We start from the raw sequence: 25,619 nt of genomic DNA, 5'->3' as shown, positions 1-25,619 counted from the left end.
AAAGAAACATAAATCGTATTTCAAAAAAGTTACCGTTTAATTTTCTGGCGATCAACTATTGTTGTGCTCAAACATTGCGAATGAACAGGCAACCCAACCATGAAAGAGGGGTTAAAATTAGTTTTATTATTATTTGATAGAGCAGAAAAAATCCAAAAAACAAACAAATACTTCTCATACATTGTTTTCTTTTCCATTTGGGCCGCACTGCATTTCGCAGAGTTCTGACCCCCAAACAAACGGAATGGTGAATTTGTTGTCAAACAGCAGCAGGCAGTAGTCAGGACAGCACAGGGTTACACTCAGGAGGGCACAAAATGACCGGCTCGTTCCAGATTGCTTATTTTTGCATCCACAAGACGCGGGCTGCTACCTTGTGTGCCTGTCGGGAATGTACAGACTACCAGGAAGATCCCCGATGCTACTCTGGGACAGAAATACAAAATCTTAAGCGATTTAAGTTAAACTTCATTTGCTTGTATTTCTATCAGCAATGTACATACGGTTGTTGTTGCCCCATCCTAAATGATACCCAAAACCTACAGCGATGATAGCCCGGTGCAGAGGGATAAACTTTGACCCAGTTACCGAGCGCAGTGCACCATCTTTAGGTATGGATCCTGATAATCAGAGACACACATCCTGACAATGTCGCATTAGATGATCGCATCATGGTTAAATTATGAAAAAGTGAGGCAACAGGGCAGCAAGACTCCAGGTGTGTAATTACATTGACATTTAAATCATCCCCATTGTTTCCATGTGAAAATTAAAACGAATAGACGGAACATTGATATTGAGAAAATAACTGCAGGGATGGTCCACCTCTATTGTCAGTTGGGTTTGAGTTGTTTTTTTTAAACATATTGCTAGTAAAACATCCAGATTATTTTAAATATGCACAATCGTTTTAACCTTCTTAAATTCAACACATGAATATGTCAAGTCTTGAATGTATTGACACTTTCAAATTGTCCACAGAAATGTCTGAGTGGGCCATCCCAGTGAGTGAAATTAAAGACAGTTTTTAAATAACTCCACGAGCAATTGGAATTCCCCTGTTGAATGTAGTCATGTATAATGTTCTCCTCTAGCTTATCCTGTGCTGCTGCAACCTGATAAAATGCACTAGATCATGTGAAAGGCATAGTTAGCTCAATTCAAGGACCCGACATAAACCATACACACCTTAATGTTAAAGACTAAGAAGTTCATGTCATTTGTTGCTATAGGGGTTTTTGCATAACTACATTCTGAAAGCTGTCCAGCTTCTCGAAGACCAATCGTAGGGTGAGTGGGAGCCACTGGACACACAAGAGAAAACAAATCATTTTAGGTGGAGATCCATTCAAACGTAGGGCATAAGCATATATCTTTACTGACATGACCCTATAAATAAACCCAGAGACAGTTTGTCTATAGAAGAAAAAAAATAATGCACCACAACCTATATCTAAAAGCAAAACAATGTCAGAAACATGACATTACTTACACCCCCTCAGTCTAGCATGAATTCACGTTTATATCCAGAGAGGGTTCAAATAAACTAGACTCCTTCTAGCAGAAGGGATTCCATTTGGGCTCCACTAGTTCTTTGGAAGTTTTTTTTCTTTTTTGACAATATTCAATACGAATAGTCCTCCAAACATATGCTCCGTGTCTTTACATGAGTAAGTGAAACCCTAATCTTTATTCTTCCTCTTAAGAAAAAACTAAGTATTTAAAAGTAGGTCACAACATGGAACCCAGCAGATGTAAAACCACCTCAACAGTAACATTAGCCTGTAAATTCTTACCTCAACAAGAGGCCACTTCCAAAGTATCAGTGAGCACAATATTCCAAACACAGTATATGACTTACAGATGAAAAGACAAAATCCTAACATTCAGCCATACAAAAACACACGTCAACTTCTCTACGATACACGCTGTGGGTTTGAGAGAAGAGGAAGTCTGTGTGGAGATAAAGATATTTTTTAGTCTTTTCTTTTTTTGCAAAGCTGAAGCAGTTATTATTGTGGATGGTCCTCGAAGCTCAACCACAATCCCTGCGGCGAGGTCTTCAGTAAAGTTCAGTTCGGCCACCACATGGGCCTGAGTCTGACGGCTCAGACTGGAGAGGGGGAAGACGTAAGGCGAAGATTTGAACGTATGTACGAGCGATTATTAATTTGCCCCAGCCTAATCCAGAGGCAGGGGAGCTCGGGTGTTATTCCTCTTGGTGCAACAGAGAGGATCAACCAACATACGAGGAGGGAGAGGCAACATCGCTGGAGAAGTTTGAAAAAATGGTACACGCCCATGTAAACCCCAACCCTCAAAAAAGGTTCCCAAATTAAATTCGACATATCCAGTCCACGCTGTCGCATCGAAACTCCGTTTGGGGTGAAGGGTTCAGTTAAGGAAGATGGTTGCAGAAAGATCTGAGAAAGAGCAGAAGGAACACCTCTATCCAAAATAAGAAACTAGGCTGATTCTTCCCTGCACCATTTGGCCAGAAGCAGAGTCCATAGAAAGGATTAGAATGATCATGAGAATGGCTGTTATTGATATTAAGAGAGGGAATAGTTATGATGTCAGTAGGGAGCAAGATTGCATTATTTCCATGTGTTGGCTGCTTGGGAGATAGAGCGGGAGGGAATCATGTCCAGCAGGTACTCTCGCTGACGCTCAACAGCAGAGGTGGTCTTATGGGCAGACAGGCTGGGGTTCACATAGGCCATAGTCACACCTGTCGGGAAGAAAATAGCAGGGTCAGTGTACTGAAAAAAGAGCTGTTTAACATTTGTGTATGATCAAACATAACAGTATTTTGACTCATGGTGGGAAAAAAGTTAAAGGTCCCATGTCATGGCCATTGCTACTGATAGGGTATACTAAAAGACATTTATATTGTGCAATTTTCCAAACTCACATTGGTTTCTCATACAGCATCTATGTGTATTCACTCTCTGTCCTAAACGGCTTGTTGGAGCTCCTGCCCCCCCCCCCCTGTGAGCCCAGTGGCCGTCTGCGAGACAGCGAAACCAAGCCCAAAACACACACACACCCGCAGCCTGGCTGGGAGTTTGTGTGTGTGCCAAGGCTGAGTTCCGCTGTGTCTCGCCGACCCCACACCAGTGAGCCAGCCCAGAGTGTCCCGCTCCTCGCAGCAGCGAGCCTCGCAACGTCTCGCCGAGTGGCGTGTGTGAGGAAGTCCGAGGATTGGTCCAAACGTAACGGCTCCGCGGACGTAACGTAACGGCTCTATAGTTACGTCACTATACCCGAAATACGTCACTATACCCAAGAAGTGAACAATGGAAAAAGAGAAATCCCCAACGAGGCGTTCTCGGGCAGCATAGACACGTCTTCTCTGTGTTAGAGTTTTACTCCCTACAGGGTGTACTTTGAGGGTCTGTGACCCTGCAGACCGTTTACATGCAGAAAAAGCTACATAACACACAAGGGGACGGGTAATAACCAGAAAAGCATGACATGGGACCTTTAAAGAAAAAGGTTTGCTTTGAGCAAGATGAGAGAAATGTTTGACATATTTTTCACAGGTGATTACTTGCCAAGTTGCGTTTGAGGATACAAAAACCGATAAGAGCTACTCAGTATTACTAAAATGAAAAAACGAGAAGAGAAAAAGCAACTGTGGCACTGCCATGGAGAAATTACTCAATAAAAGGAGCAGAAAGTGAGAACTGGTGAAGAACTGTGTAACCTTGTCTCATGTTTATTTACCTGTGTTGCCCCCAGTCTGCTTCCTCCAATTAGCCACGTTGGCCTGGTTACTGCTCCCGGCGCTGACCTTACCCCCGTGCTGCATCGGGCGTGCTGCAGCGTGCTTTCCCGCCCTGCTGCCCAGCGCTGCTGCCGCCATGGCACTCTGCAGCTGAGAGGAGGAAGTGAAAGCGTGGGCCATTCCACGAGAGCTCATCGACTGGATGCCGTGTGACATGTGACCCTGTGTGGAGAGAAAGAGGGAGATGTGCTGTGTGTTGGTAGAGGATTTATTGACCATGCTGAAATTGTGTAGGAAAGGTACTTTTTCATCACCAAAACATTTAAAGACCATTCTAACCTGCTTCATGGAGTGGTGTCCAGCCACAGATCTGTGCTGCATGGCAGCCCGGACCTGCTTGTACTGCTGCGACACCAGCACCTCACTCTTGGAGAGTGAAGGAGAGGAGGTTTTAGAGGCAGAGGCGGAGGAGGCCGCCTGCTGGAGGATGCGCTGCTCGATCTCCTGCTCCTGTTGGAGAGCCTTAACGAAGGCCGCCTTCAGCCGACTGGTGTGCTCAGCCTTCAGGGCCTTCTTCTGATTGGCCGACATGCATTGGTCACAGAGGATGGTCCCAACCTTCTCCTTCCTCCAGCGGGAGGTAAAGTCTGTCTTACACTGGGCGCAGGTGTATGGCTCTTTGGGAATGGAGCTGGCAATGGCAGCAGCTGGGCCCATATTACCTATGAGAAAACAGAGAGCGTCTTTAGACTACTTTAATCCAGCATTGTAATACATGTGCCTAAAATATCTAAATAGAAAGATCTACCCACCCCTGCCGTGCATCTCCAGAAGTTTTTGCACCACCTCCTCCAGCCCCAACAGGTAGATAAACTCATTATTGGCTGCTGAAGGCAGGAAGTTGAACTCGGGGGCGGGCGGTTTAGGTGGAGGGATCTCCAGCAGCGTCTTCTCCAGCTGCTTACGCAGAGCAAGCTTAGCGGCCGCCTGCCTGCTGGCTGGAGAGTCATTGATGTTAGAGTTGGATGAGGCTGAAGAGCCTTTGAGGCTGGTTGGAGAGGCCTGGACACAAACAACAGAAAACACTTTAGCAACTACACAGAGCATGTCACTGCTATAGCTGATCGTATGCATGAGAGATATGAGAGATATGAAATATAACTTTTCCCTTTGCTTACAATAAAAAGATTAGTGTGCAATATTTTCTTGTGTATTGAATCCTCACCTGAGGGATGTTGACCATGATATTACTGTTGACCACATTAGCCACCCGAATGAGACCCTGCTGAATGATCCTCTGGCCCTGCATCTGGACATTGGGCACAGAAGCCCTGGGAGCCAGCAGGAGTGGGGGGGGGCCTGAGCCGCTGTGCTGATGCTGCTGCTGGCGTAGACTGGCTATCTGCTGGGGAGTAACCGCAAGATGCTGAGCGCAGCACAAAGAAGGAAACATCATGAAGGTCAAGTAAGGCAGAGACAAAGGAAGACATTCACAAAGATCTAGACTTCAAATCAAATGAAACTTTATTTGTAACTTTCAAACAAATGCACGGTTTAAAACCCCCTCACACTAACCTGGGCCCCTCTGACCAGGGGTGGCATGGAAATCTGAGAGTTGTGTTTGGACGGCATGTGTTGCCCACCCCGCACCAAAGGAGGAGGGATCACTGTGCCTGAGCTTCGACCTATCGCCTGTAAACACAACAATGCAAATATACCATGATGCTCAGTATTTCACTTTGTATGAGGTAGAAGGTAGAATGTATCATACATGTATACAGGCTTTACAATACAAGTCAAATCAGGAGATGTGGTAAGTACCTGGAGGGGTCCTTTGCTTGATATGAGGCTACCTCTCACCAGAGGAGGAGGAGTGGCTACAGAGCCCGAAGACTGAAAATATCAAGGTACATTATTAGTCTCTAGAGTTGTATGTACTTGAAGGAAAGAATACGCAGGGATGTTACAAGTCATTAATGATGTGAATTGTAAAACAACAAGAAAGCCTTGTTCTGTTTATGGCAGTTGTGTGTTCATGAAACCTGAAAAGACAACACTGATGGATCCATGAGCTCCAGTGACGATCATCCCTCTTACATCTACGTTCTGTTTACCTTCTGCACGTTGCTCTCCTTCTGAATCTGGCTCTGTCGTAGTTTCTTTAGCAGCACCAGCTTGGCCTCTTGGAGTCTGAGTTCCTCCTTCAGCTGTTTGATGATGCGCTCCCTCTCCTCAGGAGAACTCTTCTGTTGACACCATGTGAGATAGGAAAGGAGACAATTTGAAGCTGTCAGCAGGGAATTTAAAGAGGTCTTTTCAACAGCTAGTAAGAATGAAAACGTTAAAAGCCAGTAGATGAAATAAAACCAGAAGCTAAATGTAAATGTTGTATTTCTCACCATAAGTTTATCTGTGTCAGGTAAGCAGTGGCCATTCATGACAGGACTGGATGGCTCGTTGTCTGACAACACGATCACATCATCGGGCGATGGTGGCTGCCGCTCATTCTTAATGTCACTGAGGGTAGAACATGAAAAGAGACAGAAAACAATTATATTGAGAAGGTATTCAATCATTTGGTTAACACTTAACACTGTGTCCCGATTCAGTCCATTACACTTTCGTTACTATCGACTAACTTGTAGTTTTATCTTACATCCAGTAGATGGCAGTATATAATTATGATTTCATCGTTCCTGTTGAAGTGCAAATGTGCACTGGGACACACAAGAAGACAAGAACCAAGAGATCAATAATGGAGTAATGGCGGCAGGGGAAGATCGCAACAACCCATTATCTCTAGCGATAGGTAACATCAACGAGCAGACCTCCTCCTATCTCCTGACAGCACAGCCAGTCACAAAAACATGTAAAGAGAGGGCAAATGAACTGCTTTTTAGTTTTTGTATAGGTGGAAAAGGCTTAAAGCCTTCGATGAAATGTTAATGGGCTTTTCCTGAGGACTAAGGGGAACAAAGGCGACTAGTGGTGACGAGCTACATATGCATCAATCAGGAAAGGGGTGGAGATTAGAAGTAAAGGGTGGCTGTAATTTTACAGCGAGTGGATCATGGCGAAAGAATAGATCTGCCTCCATCACAGTGTGAGTCCTATCAGGTCCTGTGGGCTGTGCATGAGAAAATAGAAGTGGAGGCTGAGGTAAGGTAGGGAGTGTGATATGTCAGTATATGAGGGATAATGGCTTGGGTCCTAATGTGATGTTATGCAAACATGCAAAGAAGTTATATAATTGCTCAGACGCTGTCGAGCGAGAGCCTCCAGGGCTTCAAGCTTAGGCCCGGTTTAACACCCAGACAGGGCCTCACCCCTCCCTTGCCTCCGTGGTGAGGCCTGTGGCCTAGCCGGAGCAGCACAGCCTGGGCCTCGGCTCTGCCCTCGCTCCCAGCTGCCGACACTAGAGTCACAAGCTGAGCAGAGCGGAGGTCCGCTGGAGACGCAGGAGAGGGTGACAGTGAGGGGGAGGGGAATACATGGCCAGGAGCCAACCTATTGTGTACACTCTCTCACTCACTCAGTCACTACTTCACACACCCCTCCCCCATCCTTACTCACTTGTTCATCTTTTATACTCAAACTCACAGACTCAGTTCTTCACACTTTTTTTTTTTTCTTTAGCACGCTGCTATCTTCAGACACGCTTCTCTGCTACCAACACAACAGCTGTCTAACAGCTCCCCTCAACACACATCCTATGCTCAGTTCAACAAGGTCAACTATATGACAAAGAACATATTGTGAAAGCTTAGTCAGCTGAAATACTTATAGTTTTAGTAGAAACAACACAAACCATAAACATGTACTGCATTACACTACTTTGTCCAGCTGTTAAAAACTAAATGTCTCCCTGTTGATACTTACTTCCTGGAAAGTGCATTTTGCAAACACCACAGCACTTCAAGAGAGACTACCCTCCTAATCCACGGTGAAAACATGAACAAGCATCAGTTTCGCTCTGAGGCCTTATTTACATTCCTTACAAACGATATGGCAAATTATTATAAGTAGCATTACAGAGGATTGAAGAGCTTTATAATGTTAACATAAACCTAAGCGTGCCTTGCCGGATTTTGCCTCTGGTTGCTACTACTGTATGGGAAGAGCTTACACAAGCATCACAATGAAGTAGTTGGTTATGTAAGGTCCAGTATTTCTGCACGTCTCGGCCTCCCTGATAATGGCTTCCCACTGACCCCACTCTAGGATTGCTGATACAGTCATTATTAAGAGGAGTGGAATTCTCAAAGAAGACTAAGAGCCCTTTTAAGCCACGTAAGCTTAATGTTAATTGCTGGGCTATAAATAAGCAACAGGCCTGAAAAATGATGTGAATTACTGACATTTGGATGGCATTTATACAAACATAGCATGCAGGCGACTTAGTAAGGCAGCAATGCTTCTCTCCCGTGACTCTTTTCATACATGAACCCATTCATGATGTGTTCAGTAAGAGTGTCACTTTCAGAGATGTATCCAATTTGGTTTGACTTATATTTTATTGATTGGTTTACAAAGTTGGTCCACACAAACTAAGTCTTCTGCAAATAATAAAGTAATCACCCCGCAGCGAGTAAGCACACAAACATGCTGAGGGTTAATCAGGGGTCAAAGGTGACTCCACAAACAGGGCCGACACACTGAGCTAAATCACCTCTCTGTTCATTTTAACTGCCATCCCATCAGTGTGTGTATGCATTGCTCTACCAAACACGTCACATGACATCAGGCATTTCTCTGTGTGGTCATGTGACACACCCACCACCCCCCCTGGCCCCTCCTTCCTCCAACGGCTCCTTCCACTGTGGAAACCATGGCAACGGCCAGTTGGAACCAGTTTGTGACACGTAGCCTTCATTTTGTGTGAAGTGTGAGGCAGAGTTCAGGTGCTGCTGTGGGAGAAAATGGAGCCCGGGCCTCAGGAGCCTCAAACTTTTCAAAATGGGGCCAGGCTGCCGACAACCACACAGCGACTTCCTGTACGGCTTCTGTCAGACCACTTGCTGGTGCAAAGTTAGAGAAACCCGAAACGCCAACAGACTCATCTCCACTCACAACTATGCACTGCATGCAGGCGTGACATCAAGGCCTATAGAACATAAATAATCCTGGAGCAGCTTTTAAACAAACTTTTACGCAAAAATGCAGGAAAGTATTTGTCCTCGGCTGTAAGGCTGTGTGAAGTCCACAACACATCCTGTTCATTTAACCCATACCATGATCCAACATCAGTGAAGCATAACAAATCAAATGTACAGCAGCAAACTATTCTTTGGGTCTTATGTCCACACAGATATGAACTGGTTGGTAAGGAGATTATGCTCTATGTTGGCCAGCCTCAAATACTGACAAAGGCTTTATTGTGGACAAAGTGTTCTGACTATGCAGTACTGAGGCCAAGTGTACAGGAATAGAAGTACTGTTTAAGGTAAAGTGTTTACAGCATTCCTTTCAGGGTTGGCCACAGACTAATGACTCTGACAGCATAATGTAAACTGAATAATAATTATCTTTCTTATGACCAACAAGCTCTCAGTCCCCATGCACTGTAAAGCAATGCTTCTATTACTCCCAGAGTTCAAAAACTGATTTAACCCTTGATATTTTCCTCTTCTCACCTTTTAGATGTGCTCATATCAACAGGCATGTCTCCAGTCGGCACCTCCACCTTTATAGTGGCCTTCACTTCCCCAGCCTTTAGGATGCTGGTTGCTACTTTAGCATCCGGCTCAGTCAACTTGTTGTTTCCCTCAGCTTCAGATCCGACCAGGGCCAGGGGAGCTTCAGCTGCATCACCTTTCTCCAACTTTACCCGTTTACTGTCTATCTCCATGTCCTCCAGGGGCTCCTCTGGAGCATCAGGGTCCTTCTCCAGAGCCCGCTTTTGGCTGCGCGTTAGACGCACTGCCTCCTCTGACATGGCTGCTCTCACCCTGGGGAAAAGGAAGAGACATGGATACAGTTACACACAGAGCAAATACATTTGCAAAACAGAAAACAAGGTGAATAGACAATCTTGCGGCTATGTATGGATTCAACCTAGAAAACAGGGTGCAGGTTTGGACAGTTGATATCTATATAAAGATTAAGATGTAGGATAACCCAGCCTAATTCATTCATTCATGATCAGATTTTGTCTTGCGCGAAATATGTGTAAAGTACAGATGTGTTTGTTTTGTTACCATGATGCGTCCCCTGGATGGTAAATAATCATTGATGTTCATTGGATTAAACATTTTTCGACAGCAAGGTCTTTCTTGCTTTATTTCGATGATTAAACTACATTTGTTTTTATAATGTAGGATTATCCGGGGAAAGAATAGCAAACCTGAGACACAATGATAGTTTACTGCATCTTTTCAGCCGTTATTGTGTAACGCAGGATGCATGTCAAAACCAATGTCTAGTAATATGATAAAGGAAACAAGTGAAATGTAATGTAATGAAGTAGAAGCAGTGCCACCAGTACAAATAAAATAAAGATGTCAACAACAATGTGTTTATCTGGTTTCTATCCACTAAACCTAACAAACCAAACCACCTGCCATAACCCCAGTTTATGGTGGAACAAATCCTCCATAAAAAATACACTTTTATGTTTAGTCATGTACATGAACCGTGGCCATGTTTGATGGAACTGATATTCTGAGTGACAATCCTGAAATGTATAGGCATCGCCTCTTACTGCCAAGTGCCTGACCCAAATCGCACTCAGTTCAGTAACAGCAGGGGATAGAGAGCCACTTACATTTCTGGGGGGAACTTATTACACAGCAGAAAAGTAGCACCAAACAACAGTCACACAATGTAGGACATGCACTCATTGGAGAACAAGGCCCAACACAGTCTTGAATAAACATTTTCTTATAGTTCAAAATGTAATGCTTATAAACATTGTGCACAAGGATGAGCACATGAATATCCCAAAGAGATCTGTTGCGACAGCCTTATTATTAATCTGAGCTGAAAGCAAGTGCACATACACCATAATGTATTTGTTTGAGAAGGCTGACTCAAGGTCTTCCTAGTCCAACATGACGTAGCCAAAGCATCACATGACCTTATCCCAAAATTCCATGAGACAAAAAGCAGTTTCCCAGAAAACTGCTTCAAACTGGTCTGCAATTGAGGCGAAGCGCAGGTTTAACCCCTAGAGAGAGAGTGGCAGCAGGGAGGGAAAGAGACGGGAAGTCCAAAGGCACATCCCACACAGGGAGGGAAGGAGGAGGGAGGAGGAAACAAAATGAAGTCGGACATTCCAAAACGTCTCTACCAGACAACAGCGGGCGGACGCATCATGACATGATGACTAACCTCTGTGGCAGTCAGGAGTCAACAGCTGCTGGCAGGCATCCAAGACTTGTCATCCAAAAGCCACCTTTTGATATTTGATACGCATCACAAAACCAACATATTGGAAGGTTTCCTCTTTAATCATTTAAAGCTTCCAAGATTAAAAAGCCAAGCTCACCATAAGAATATAGAGTAGAGTCTGGTGTGTATGAAACAAAACCCTGAGTGAACTATAAAGTAAGGCGAGGGAATAAAACTGCTTTTGAAGTATTTTCAACAACTCTCTGTCTGCAGTAACGCTGCACATTGTACCAACACTTCACATCTCTGATTTCAGCCTAGGTTTCTTTTTTTAAATGCAGATTAAGACACAGGCATCCTTAGAACTTTTCAAGATGTTAAGATTCTAGCAGTTAATAAACCAACCAAGACAACCAAAGCAGCTACTATTGAGCTTGTATTGGTGTGCATGGAGCTTAAAATGAGCCCTGCTCTGGTACACAGCAAGGACAGATGTGCCCTGCTGTACCATCCCTGGACACAAAGGCTATCTATCTGCCAGAGATGACAGCCTGCGTGTGGGTGGGTTACTGGGTATATGTTCATGTCCATACACCGCACAAAGTGCTTCAGAACCCACTCTTTACTTTGTAAGATTGCTGAAAAAGTGGCTGCACATTGTTCCCGCTCTAATGATGTGCTGGTGAACCGTGTCAGGTCCAAAATGTCTGTAACCCTCTGGGACGATGCAGAGTCAGATCTGCACGTTACTATGGCGGCTGCAGTTGCTAGTTTCAGGTCTAGAGACACGTGGCTACTTCTGTCCCAGAAGAGATGGATAGCATCATGAATCCAGTGATTCAGATACACTGCTGCTAAGCAACAAGAGGAAGAACAAATGCAGTTGTTGTCCATGCATAGGTTGTGATTATGAGTGTTGTTTACACACTTGAGACTGACTGAAGGATCTCTGATGGATCTCTGTACTAGTCCTCCTTGTTGCATCACACTCAAGCCTTCAGTGAACCACCACTCACTGGAGCCCATTTTCTATTCAGCGCCTTGGGTTCTCTCGAGTGATTTAGGAGGTCATTCACAGCCTCCGGTTATAGAAGACTCGCACTAAGAGCTATGAAACCGTGAAGAACACAAAGAAACTGTAGAAGATATATCTAGAGCAGGGGATTCATAAATACTGTCAGTGTGCCAGAACTGACCCCACCCAGGAGTCCAATCCGGCCCACTGGATTACTTTGCATAGTGTGAAAATCACAGAGAAGTCATAAATTCCAATTTTTCATTGGAAAGGCTAGTAAGTGCCAGGTTTTCTGAGCAAGTTAACAGTGAGCAGCCTTCTTTGTGTAAAAATAAGCTTTTCAGTAGATTTTCTACCATGACCAGACTACCGAATGTAGTGTAATCAGCAGCTTTTTGACAAATGAACCTGTATCAAGCGGCCGTCCATCTACAAACAATATCGGTAAAACCCTATTGATAAAGGCATAGCTAATAGTTTTTTTATTTTGAAAATGTTATTTAAATTCAAGGGACCACTTACTCAATAGTTTCATTTAATTTAGTGTGATTCAGCATGACTAAATACTGGGTGTGACTCTATGGAGAGTTCAAATAATTCCAACACTCGAAAATCTGTATAAATGGCAAAGAAGGAAAGTAATGTCTTGTTGTTCGGTTTCAAATAAATGAATATTTCCTTTGTGGATTAATGGGGAAATGTACTTTTTGGTTTCTCAAGACATCTCAGGAAGTGTATTCATCTTGTGAAACATTGTTACCCTTCTAGTGCTTTACACTAAAAGGGAAACATTTGGAGGCGTTGTTATTTGTAAGTTATTTAGCAATGGTGTTATTGGTCAGGAGCACTTAGGATTAAATTGGGCTGTATGTAAATCAGTCTATGTCTTTCACAGTGACACCTGAGAGGATTGGAGTGCAGGCATCGGGACTTTAAGCCGCCAGGTGCTGAGATAATGTTGAACTGAGACACTGCTCAGAGTATTTGTGATGACAGGAGATGACGTAGGGACAAACAAATATAACACAGGTCTATGAGCCAAAATTAAAACTCATTATGATGGAGACAAAGTCACTCTCTCTGTCCAAGTTGAGCCAGGAAGGGCAACGAGACAAAATGCCCTTGCTGCAAAGTTAAGTATTCAGATTATTTGTGTTTTATTTTGAGACACATTTTCTATGCTCGTGAATTTGCCAGCAAACATGAGGTCATCAATACAATTAGCCAATAAACACACATTTTCTTGGGAACACACTCAATTTCCTTGGACCCAATTTAGTTGGAAACAAGACAGCAGGAATTTATATACTATGGTCAGTAGGGTGGTCCTTAACAATTGAAAGTCGGAAAGTCTAAGCTCCAACCAGCTTCACCCTTGAAAAAGAGATCTTTTGATCTCAAGGGGCTTTCACCTGGTTAAATAAATGCTACAAACAACCCCCAAAGTGCATTCTATTAGTTGAGGAAGTTCTACTGTGAGAAATTATTTACACAGTGACATTTGTTCTCTGCTTGTAACCCATCCTAGTCCCAGGAGTCTAGTACTAGGAGCAGTGGGCAGCTATTGTACAGCGCCCGGGGAGCAATGGGAGTGGGGGGGTAGGGGGTTGTCTGGTGCCTTGCTCAAGGGCACCACGGCAGGGCCTAGGAGCAGGGCTGTACAATTAATTGTATATTAATCTCGATTACAATTTTGGCTTGCAACGATTACGAAAACAACGTAATCGAAATAAAACGATTATTATTTTATTTTTAAAAAAAGAAAAAATGTAATTATTTTAAAAAAAAAGAAAGTATTATACTTAAAGTTCAGGGTAATCAACTGTTAAAAACACGCTGTTCAAATGTTTCAATAAATTGATATTGTCAAAGTAAATGGATAATCGTTTTTAATAATCGTGATTATGATTTTTGCCATAATCGCACAACCCTACCCCGGAGGTGAACTTGGACCTCTCCAAGGAACAGTCCACACTCCATATTTGAAGTCTGTTCGGGGACTTGAACCAGCGACCCTACGGCTCACAGTCCCCTATTTCAAATCCCATAACACAATTACTAAATCAGCATACTATCACCTGAAAAACATAGCCAGACTTAGAACATTAATGTCTCAACAAGACCTTGAAAAACTAGTTCACGCATTTGTTTTTAGCAGGCTTGATTACTGTAATAGTGTATTTACAGGTCTTTGTAAAAAATCGGTTAAAAAACTACAACTAATCCAGAACGCCGCTGCCAGAGTCCTGACCAAACAAAAAGAGTAGAACACATCACCCCAGTACTCAGATCTCTGCACTGGCTATCAGTAGCTTACAGAATCGATTTTTAAATGATATTGCTAACTTATAAAGCATTAAATGGTTCGGGACCCCAATATATGTCTGACATGCTGCCCCGTTACGAGCCCCCCAGAGCTCTGAGATCATCGGGGGCGGGCTTACTCATTGTTCCCCGGCTCAGAACCAAACACCCCGAAGCTGCTTTTAGTTTTTATGCTCCCCACAAACGGAACACATTTCTAGAAAACCTGAGGTCTTCACCAACACGGAGTTCTTTTAAGTCGAGGCTAAAAACACTACTTTTTAGAGCTGCTTACCCAGAAGCCTTTGAACTTGTTTTAGCACCTACCGTATTTACAATGTTGTTTCTAAACTATTTTGTATCTCATTAATGCATTGTTTTTATTAATCTGTTATTCCATTATGTTTATTTATTGTGTTCCTCTCCGTTCTCTTACTATTATGTGTTAATGATCATTTAAAGCACTTTGAATTGCCTCTGCGTCTGAAATGTGCTATAAATAAACGTACCTTACCTTACTGACTGAGCCCCTACTGACTGAGCTAATGCCACACTTAGTTCCTATTTGTATTCATTGCAATGATGGCATTAAACAGTATCTGAATCTGAATAAAACACTGTTGTTGTTATGTGGTATAAGCTAACATTTTGGGCACTTGTTTTCAAGATTGTTTTTATTCATTTTCATTTTAATCCTTATAAACTATTTATTCCCAGATAAAAAGCGTCTCTCTGGGATCCTCAGGGTGAAACTTCAAGGTCGATGATGGAGGGGTAAATGTTGTTAGATTAAGGAAGAAATTCACCAGGAGAGTTTTCTCGACTAATAGAATGAATTCTGGGGGTTGGAGTTTAGACTTTCAATTTTTAATGACCACCCTAATGGCCAGGCAATCAACTGAGAACAAATCCTGAATCAATCACTGCTAGTAGCGTTCCTGCCAGTTCCAATGATCCATTCATCCAGCTTGTAAAGCCAAATGAAAGTGACACTACAATCTCACAAACAAGCCAAACTTGTCCATCAACAAGTCCATCGGGAGATACTTGGAAGGAACTGGTCGACCAAAACCTCGCTGTCTCAGACTCAGAAACCCAGGGTTGCAGTTTATCCCACTATTGTCCACAATAGATGATCAGAAGGCCAGTTCAAACCTTCCAGCCTTATCACATTACTGTTCTTTGATTTACAATACACATGTCCCATGTACTCAGTCCGGTTCAGATTAAAGGAATTTCAAAATGATTACTTTTAGATCAGGTTCAAATATGACCTGCTCCCAAAAAAATAAATGCTGTTGATTTTGCTGTAGGTGTGTCACATTTGATTTGCATGGCATGCTTCCTGTTTTTGGTACAAGCACCTTGAAACAAAAAAAAGATGAACTGTCACTATAAACCTGCACATATCTGGGTGCCGCATTCAAAAAGAATTCTCTATAGTATGTCGTTGTGGTTGCTACATACAACATGAACACAAATGGCGAGAGGATGATGGTAGGAGATAGAGCCAGTGACTAGTGATCTGTTCCTCTCAGGAGACTATAGAGAAGAGTGTACATCATTTTCAACAGAGTAAAACAAGCCTAAGGGCAGAGCAGATCTTAGATCAAAACAAAAGGCCTATTTAGATCAATCTTAAACAAATATGAATAAAAAAGGTCTGTGCTAAGCTGCACGATTTTCAGTAACACAGCCTCAAAGAAGGCTAGCTCCGATCAATGCATTTAGAACATTTGCATTTTTCTGTAAGGGTTGTATAAACCGATAGATGCAAATAATCTCCCATGCATGTCTGTAGTACGGCAGAATGAAGGTGCAATTGCCTGAAGACAAATGGAAATCGTGTGATCTGAACTGACACTACAGGTTTTATTCTCCGGCGCTCTCCTTTTGTGTCCGGTAGTTCATAGAGTGCAGATCAATGGAAACGGCTCATCCCTCAGGTACAGGCAGCCTCTCATCTGCTGCACTGTAATGATCTCCCCACTGGGATTGGACCCAGCCAGCCAACACATTAACAGCCTTTTTAAAAATACTGAGGCTTTTCAAGTGTGTCTTTAGGGTTCAATAAGAGGGGAAACAACAATTATAATTTCCAATACAAGTATGGATTATTATTGCCCAATAAAAGACAGCAAAGAGACACCTATTTTTTTTGTGTGGCTTTGTGTGGCTTGTCTTTGTAAAATGTAAAAGCTATGGCTAAAGACATGACAATCTTACATTCGGGGGGGTTACTTACTACTCGTCGCCATAAAGGTAACTCCTAACACTTTACATAAGTCTTATCGTAGTTATCCAATACGCTTTTTCAATTCCAAAATCATTTCAGGTTGTCAGAGAGTAAAGACTTTTTCCTTTGGGATATTATCTTAATAGAGAAAAAATACCTGACTACCTATGCTAATCTGTGTTCACCAAGCTAGGAGTGGGGGCAGGGAGCCAGCTGAGATGGTGCCATGGTTGGGGGAGGGAGAAGGGTGCAGAGCGCATGTGGTTAGCTGAGCCATAATCTAACTGTACCCAAGTGAAAAATACTCTTCCTTGTCTTCCTTGTCTTCCCTCTCTCTCTCTTTCATTTGCTCACTCTTCTTCCTACCCTCAACCCCTCCCTGCCTCACACACTCCCCTCGTCCTCCTCACTTGTTCTGTTGTAGGCTCGGCCAGCCCAGAGTGTGTGTGCGAGTGTGTGTGCCCCTACTGGTTGTGTCCCGAACGCCAAGGGTTAAACCCCTGCCATTTTAACGCCACTGACAGATCAGACCATTAGGGTGTTACCTAACAAAATGGAAGCCTTTAACCCTGAATCTGCCAGGCCGCCTGTGTGTGTGTTCCTGTGTGTGTGTTTGTGTGTGTGTTTGTAAGAGAGAGCCCGAGCCACGCAGAGTGTATGTATGTGTGCGCATGTCTCCACCTGGATTCTCCCTCAGCAACGTGACAACAGCATTAAGTTCAGGAAGTGCAAACCAGACTTTTATACGTGAGCACACAAGAATGCGCAACCATATTGCCGCATTAAAAACAACTATTGCTTTGGTTGTTTTTAAACACAGAGACACACTGATGTACGGACCCTTATAACAGATGACTAACATACAAATAAGAAAACCTTTATAACTTCCCACATCTCTTCGGGAGTTGGCAAGCACACATAAACACACATGTGCAATGCACAAAACCCGTACGTAGATCTTTTTTAAGTAACCACCTGACCTTAAAATGACATTAGAAATGTCCAAATGATGACATTGTAAAGCATTTTAACATCTTAGGTCAACCTTCTGTCGTGCTTTTCAGTAGCATCAAATCACTGGATACATTTTTTAAACCACAAATGTTTACTCGCTATAATAAAAAGGAACGGCTAAATGTTTTCTAAAACCGTAGACAGGGATAATCTCCAATTTCAGCCAAATTGCTTCCAAATGGTTACTCCATGATCATGTAAAACCAGAAGCCCATACCCACAAACAGATTGAAGTGCCAGGACACATGCAGAAAGCTATCGGATTACATTTCTCAGAAATGTATGGTAGGAGGAAGTGACCAGAGGGAAAAAAAAGCTTAAAGGGTGTAAAGCAATAAAGCGTACCACTCAAGGCCACTAGGAGATGGGTTTGTCGCCAATAGAAGTTGCAAAAGAGCATACCACACAATACAAGCGGCACATTTTGAATTGAATTGGCAATCTTTAATTGGGATTGATTGCACATTTTGTACACATTTAAATCAAAAGAAATAGAACATTCTTCACTCCAATTTGAGGCTTCTTTGGAGTTTGTCGCTAGTGAGTGATCTGGACCACCAATCCCAAACATTAGTCATAGACCAGAACCTGTAAATGAGCGAAGAACAGGATAAAACAGGATTCAACCCCTTCCCCTGCATGGCTCTTAGCCTAGACTCCAGGTCCGCAATATCAATGTCATGTGACAATATTGCATTATGTTTTATGAATTGATCATTTATGTGATCAATCCATCAAAAAGACAGACATACAAACTTAAAATCACCTTAAAACACAGATCTCAGATGTAAAGAATAGTGGTAATCGAACATAATAATATGCAGGATATATGCAGGAATCCTGAAGTCAAATGTAACACCTTTTTTTAAGACCCTTCCCATACATTTTAAGACCTCATTGCCACTTTGAGTTTTAACCGGTTACCTTGGTGACACACTTTACCTCACATTGACTATATACAGTATTGATTGTCCTTCCTCCTTATCTTCCAACCATTTGGACTCAAACTTGCATTTCCCCATAATGATGTTGCTTAACAACGGACCTTCGCGTGCTATCAAGCAGTGAGCGTGCGATGTCCTGTTCAGATGACGTCAAATCCAACGGGATGCCATAAATAAACTACACAGAATCACACTACACACCTACGCAATGATTACATTCAGGTACACTGTAGAATACAACCTCTTTGGACAATTGATATACTTATTGAAAACAAGCTACAACATTTAATACCTTGGAAAATGCCGTTTAATACTTTTTAATGGCCTTAATTTTCTCTAAATTGATTTATCAACTTTTAATACTTTTCAAGACCCCGCGGACACCCTGATATGGTATAGGCAAACAACAACCTCCACTCAAAAAGAAAATCCTCAATCAACAATTCAGCACACAGAAAGACTTGCCATGCCACATTGTTCACTAGTAAGCCCTCGGCAACTAAGCATTTCCTAAGAATAATTAAAATGAGGGACTATATAAGTTCCAATTAATGAATGATTCATTTGGATAATGTGCTGTAACCTGCTAGGTTTGTTAAGGAAATTGGCAAAGATAGGCAAAGTAAAACCTGTACAATGGAGCATCATTTTCACAAGACCTCAAGGGCATCTTGTTAATAATGAAGAAGAGATCAAAACGGTTTACTTGGTAATGGTCTAGGATCATGGCTTTTAACCTTCTTAAGTGCTGCATCTAAGGGGCAAGGAGTCTAGCAAGCAGTACAGTATAGCAGTTTAGCCAGCAATTAAATGCTGAAAATTGATTTACATTTTTTTATTACAGTCTTCTAGATTGACAAAACACAGGACAGAGAGAGAAGTCGGCTATTCAGTTAGTAGACAAGTATTAGTATTCATGGTAATCAATGCATAAAACCTGATAATCATTTTACAAATAAGCAAGTCTTCCTTCTCAGCATCATTACTGTTTTGAAAATGTATCATAAGGATTTACCGGTTTACATTCTTAAAGAGTGTTTTACACCAGTTAATCTTTTTCCAACTACATTGAGGGCAGTCAAATATTTGGTCAAATCCTTTGTCTTGCAAACTTTGGAGGCTGGGGGGTTTGATATGTGGAAACAATCTAACTTTGTTTGTTATGACATTGCCATCACAATTTATCTCTTAAAAAGATCAACTTTTGCACTCTAAGCTGTGAAACATAAGTAGTGTAAACGTGTCCAAATGTGGCTGTAACCACGGTTACTTCTGCTCCAGCTGAACTTAAAAATTGGTATCATACATTTAATGTACTTTCCCTTACGCTCATAAACACAATGTGTAGTCTTAACAATACTCCACCCAGAGTTTAATCTTTGAAGTACCAAACACCTTCCCTTTGTAGACGTGAAGGGGGTTTCCAACAGTAACTAAATGGTGATCAGTTTCTCAAAACAACAGTCTAACCAAATCCAGCACCAACTCACAGACCAATCCAGCCCTAAAATTCTCCAACGAAAGTATAGAATAGTTTTGTTTGAAAATGTTACACGTTGCAGAAACTGTTTTAATACAACAATGCCACCTGAGCTGGCAAGACTGATTAACAGTGCAGTCCAGTATCTGCTCTTACTCTCCAGTAGTAAACAACTCAGTGCTTCCATTTCTGTGGGCAATGAAACAAGTCAGATTAGCCTTCGCCTGGTTGTCGCTCGCATCGCATCAAGTTTGCATCAAGTTGAGCTTTTCTCTCCTATCCCCTGTAGTGCCACTGAAGGCCTTTGGAGTCTCTGTAGCATTGCAGGCGATGCTGGGCTGAAACACTGGGTCACATTTACAATGACTGCTATCTTATTGCTCTCTTAGCTATTGACTCTGTATGAGTGAATGGCTCGTAGGGTTAAATAACTGCTACTGCAAGCACTTTTTGTCCCCCCTCAAAACAGTGGCGCAGACAAAGGGTTATTTGCCAGCAGTGGTTTGAGATGTTAATTTAAAAATATGTTTTTTTTAAATGTCCATTCACCAATTGAATCCACTGCAACTCACAGAAGCAAAAGTGACAAACTTTCAGATCTCAATTATCGCCCCAAACATTCACTCTTTACTCTTAAAACACCGCAAAATGTTACAAATGATGACAGTATTTCTTGTAACAATGATGAACACATGAATTCTTGGGAGACTTACGGCCCGTCCACACGGCGGCGTGCGTTGAAGCTTCTGCCCATTCACTGTGAATGGGGTGACGTCACGCTTTGCCGAACTGCACTGTGGGAGCGTTGCTTCGCTTTATTTCTTTATTTCATATGCCAGTACAAGCTCTAGCCAATCAAACCGCATGCTTGTGCGTCCGGGGCGGGAGATTCATGTGATTGGTCATTGGTCGAGTTTCAGACAAGCTCACCGGCTAACCGCCGTGTGGACGCTGCGTCATGCTTGTCTTTTAATATGAAGACCAAAAAAAAAAAAAAAAGGGAACCAAAACATCTTCACTAAATTTCTCTGGAAAAAAAAAAAAAAAAAGAGCCTAAACAAAAACACAGGGCAATCTCTTAACAAGCAACATAGCGTCTTACTTTTTAAATCAAGGTAAATTCATTTGTCTAATTTTTTTATACCGCACACTTGGTCAACAGGTGGCTATTTACCAAAGGATAACTCCTAAAATCGGAGCGATAACAAGTACGGGAATTATGGTTGTGGCTTTGGACTAGTTCAAGGTTCAAGGTTCTTTATTGTCAAGCTAAAATAGCTACAGTAATTATGTCGTTGAAAATCTTCGGTCACAGGCTTCTCCAACAATGCAACACAATAATACAGATAAGCAGACAATATTAAAACAATATTAAAGTAAATAAACACGAACAAAATACGAAAAAGAGCAGAGTTGGAGAGAGCCAAAGACAATGCGGCCATCTTCACCGGCGCATCTTCTGTGTGAGTCTGAACTCAAAATATGTTTGACGTAAAATAAAAAATGCTTAACTTCACTCCATGCATGTACCTCTAACTATTTTAGAAAGGCTGGTCACAAACTGTAAACACACATGCTATAGTTCATATGAAGTCCAACAGGATAAACAAGAAATTGTTCCGTCAGTCAAACATTGGAGGATTGCTCTGCTCAAGCTTATATAATTGCCCAAGGCTTTTGGGTGGGACCCTGTGGCCAATACGACTACTCCTGTCCTCTTCAATCTGATGCACTAAACTGATAGAACAAAGACAATGATATAGTTCTATTTTTGAGAGTCAATGCATTTTTCTAACCCTCTGTTTTTCCACTATCACAAGGGTCCAAGCTGTATGACTATCTCTCCCTCCCTATTCTCTGCCCCTTTTCCTCGCTTTTTACTCAGGCTTCTCTATGTTGAACTATCAGCCGTCCTGGGACCCCTATTTTTCCCGTGACTGTGGTCACCTCATTCCAGATGTTTTGGATTGGGATCTTCATCCTTTGGGGATTCAGCCTCATTTTGAGTCTCTCTCTTCTATGTGCTAAAGGCCATGTCTCACCCCCCCTCTATGTGCTTGTTTCCGTTCTCCTATCTTTTAGAATGGTGTTCTTGAGTTTTGCATGTCTTTCCTTCATGTTTCAACCAGACTAAAGCATCATATTACTTTCAATACTTAAGGGAAAAGTCTATCTAAAAAATATATTATAACTTAAAGAATTCAGCTCAGTGTAGCCAGCTTCGCTATAAAGCCTTTTTTATGATCGCAAAGCTGGTCGATATGTGACATGCTTTACTGGTTGCATTTCCTGTTAACCTTTTCACAATGACTGGGCTCACACCTCCGACCAAACTAACTGCTGTAGTAAAACTGTGTCCGACAGTGGGCTACTCAGAGACTATTGTGACAAAAACACAGCCATATGTGGATGGATGCAAGCAACTACAGCTATGCCTTACTAATCAGATATTTATAACACATATTAGGTCTCAAAATGGTGGTTAATCAATAGAATAGGTCAGAAACTAAGAATATTGTGAGGTATGTTTCTTTGGGGGGGAACATTTACTGTTGGGCCATGTTTGTGTAAAACAGATGTGCTTATATCTCACACCTTCACGAATGATTTCCTGACGAGACCAACAAAAACAATGGTGCTAGTTAATCTAGTTAAATTCAGATATATAAGAAGAATCACAATGTTATGAATAGGATCTAAACGTTGACCATGCTTTACATGTATGCGTAACATAAGGGTTTAACTATACAAGAAGGAAGGACAGGAAGAACATGAAAATGCCATACTATATAATATAACCATAACAAACGTGACAAGGGCAACAACGAGCAACCTTTGATCCTGTGACAAGCTAAACTACCATTGGTTGGTGGAAAATACAGATGTATTATGTTAATTTTTCAGCCCTGATACAGCAGAATAGTAGTGGATATCGAGTCCTGCCTGTCAGGTCATATCACTCTCGGAAGGGTATGTCATCAGAGGCACCCCTTCTCAGGCTATTCCAAGGGCCGATCATAAAATGCAAAGCGACATGTGTCCCCCATCCCTAGCCAAGGGTGCCAACTGTCTGCTTGCTCTAAAAAGGAGGGCACTTGCTAGGCAGAGGTAGTGACACAGACACTATTGTTTGTGTTAAACACTTTAAAAGACAGGTGAATAAAAAAACGGACCTGAAGTGAGCACTCAAGCAACATGACCCCCCTAGCTGTAAAGGATGTGACTGCCTTGAAAAAAACATCAAAGGCTAAGCCCAGAGTCATTACAAGACTTTATAATATACACACATCTCACAAGTTATAGATCCCTCAATTAACAGAAACGGTTTCATATCACAGGAATGCCTTCAGATGGTTGACTCCCACGAACAGTATATGTAGAAATAAAACATACACGTTGACCCCTCATTACATACATAATAAGGTGTTTAATTGTATCTCAAATACAAATAATGCTATTCTGGTGAAAATGCAAAGTAGGCGTTTTGTTGTCTAGTCTGGCGTGGGTGATAGCTCCTACCCCGTCGTGGACAGACAGACACACACCCTGACGGAGGCAACACCGTCCACCATTACGCCTCCATAAAAAGGCTGTTCATGGTTGAGCTAATCTGACAAAGTTGTGAGATCAATGGCTCATGAAGCCATAATCAAACCCATCCGCAGCTCGGAACACTCGGCGAAGAAAAACTCAATGACAATACTGGTTTATGATGTTCTTAAACTTCAGTGACCCAACTTTGCCCAAAGGAAAAGCTACCTTTTTTTCCAAAAAACCAATCAACAACAACAAGCTATCTCATGCTAACGTTAACTTGGCTTGCCAACAACAACCTGTCCATCTGTCCGGCTACAAAACCAGCGGCTTACTAACGCGAGCTTACTGCCCTATTGTGGTTATGAACTATTAGAGAGGTTACAATTAAGTATGTCACTGAACACTAAGAGCACATTTGCCTTTAAATGTGATTCTAGATATTATAATATTTCGATGTCTGCACGCGTCCAAATAGCGATACACGAGAGACAATGAAATCGACCCCATCTCAGTCAGATGCTAGTATTAGCATCTAGCTAAGCTATCATGCTAACGCCAGCTCCCTGGACACTCGCTTTTTTTATTCAATATTCAAAGGTTTTATTGTCATAAGCACAGTAGCTTCATTGTGGTCATGGCAAGGGGAATAGAAAGGCTCCTTCAACAATGCAACATACATATATATGAGACATAAAACATTAACAAAAATAGTGCAAGCAGGACAGAACAGAAATAAAATAGTGCAAGAGAATGATGAAAGTGACCAATTTGCAGGTAAGAAGTTAACTACATACATGTAAAACATAATAAGATGAGCAAATAATAAATAATAAAGCGTTAATTACATAGACATATCCCCTTTTTATCTCAGAGTTCTGTAGCTTCATTATGGTTTTAACATGTAAAAACTTACATTGTATCATATTATCGGTCCATCCCAGTATAATGTTTTCCCGGGGAAGTTTGTTTAAAATATTCCTCCACTTGTTTATTAAGAGTCGGTTTGTTCCTCTGCTCGGTTCGGTGTATGTGTGTAACGTTAGACACACACACTGTGGACATAGCACGTTAGCTTAGATCAAGCTATGCTAGCTAGCCTAACTTACGTTAGCCTGTGCTAACACCGAAAGAGAAACTTCCATTCTTCGTCATAATTTAATTGAAAATTAAAATATTGGATTAGTCGATTTGATAATTAAATACTTTAACTTACGAAGTCTGGGAGGAGCTTGACCGAGTTTCCCCCCGCGATTTTCAGATGTTTGATGTTAGTATTACGCTGGCTTCAGTGTAAAAATCCCGGGGATCCCCTCTCTTCTGTCCGCTGCCACTCCGGTTGCCAGATAATGAGCCACCACAGGCGGCGTCATGCTGCGTTCATACACACCTCGGAAATGTTAAGTTCCCAAGTGCTGCCATAGAATGACAGTGCTGCGTTTTGGGACAGTAAAGGCAGTGAATAAAATGCTAAACTCATGCGTGATTCAAATTCAATTATGATAACATCATGACCTATTGTACTAATTGAATTGTATTGCATTTTATTATGACTGTGTGGCAATAATGTGCTTGTTTGGGATAGAAGTCTGTAGGCATATGTGAGGTAGGCCTACAACAAGACATTAGAATTATGAAATCAAATATTTTTATGCTGAAGCATAGGGTGATTAATTGTTCTCATTTAAACTTCTTACAATCTTTACCAAGAAACTTCAACCTATATAAAAAAAAATAAACATACATAAAAATTAATGTATCAATGTGACCCTTTTGTTTTAGATATTTACAGATCATAAGTAAAATGTCTATGTGAGTTCCTGCATTATTGACAGTCCAAATTATCAAATGTGTGTACTTTCATTACAACACTTGCATTTGCAAAAATAAATTAACCATGGTACTATCTTCATCTTGTGAGTATTATCTTGGCATATGTGTACAAGCTGTATTTGTCATGAAGCTTCTTTGTGTGCACAAGTCTCTGGGTTTCTACATGCATATGAGCATAGGCACCTTTATTCTGGTCCTCT

At 41.9% G+C, this 25,619-nt stretch overlaps 1 protein-coding gene across 4 annotated transcripts; it reads right to left on the bottom strand.

Annotated features, from left to right (window-relative positions):
* Nucleotides 1–105: 105 nt before the first annotated feature.
* gatad2ab (GATA zinc finger domain containing 2Ab) lies at nt 106–24,962 on the bottom strand. Of its 4 annotated transcripts, none has more exons than XM_079665785.1 (11): nt 24,803–24,962; nt 9,364–9,678; nt 6,130–6,247; nt 5,845–5,976; nt 5,552–5,623; nt 5,306–5,422; nt 4,956–5,156; nt 4,543–4,792; nt 4,070–4,452; nt 3,730–3,952; nt 106–2,731 (listed from the first exon to the last, which is right to left on the bottom strand). In XM_079665785.1, exons 2-11 carry the CDS (start codon nt 9,663–9,665, stop codon nt 2,598–2,600), a joined length of 1,932 nt encoding a protein of 643 aa, XP_079521911.1. In that variant the 5' UTR covers nt 9,666–9,678; nt 24,803–24,962; the 3' UTR covers nt 106–2,597. The 4 variants fall into 4 exon arrangements, with proteins under 4 accessions (XP_079521911.1, XP_079521912.1, XP_079521913.1 ...); XM_079665786.1 differs by lacking the exon at nt 24,803–24,962 and adding an exon at nt 24,503–24,659 and having other exon boundaries at nt 4,956–5,135; XM_079665787.1 differs by lacking the exon at nt 24,803–24,962 and adding an exon at nt 24,503–24,659 and having other exon boundaries at nt 4,956–5,132.
* Nucleotides 24,963–25,619: the final 657 nt, after the last annotated feature.

The sequence above is a fragment of the Notothenia rossii genome, assembly GCF_949606895.1.
Source record: "Notothenia rossii genome assembly, chromosome: 1".
In the NCBI taxonomy this organism is placed as follows: domain Eukaryota; kingdom Metazoa; phylum Chordata; class Actinopteri; order Perciformes; family Nototheniidae; genus Notothenia; species Notothenia rossii.
The sequence above is the reverse complement of the archived record's forward strand: the minus strand, read 5'-3'. Positions and strand labels throughout refer to the sequence as shown.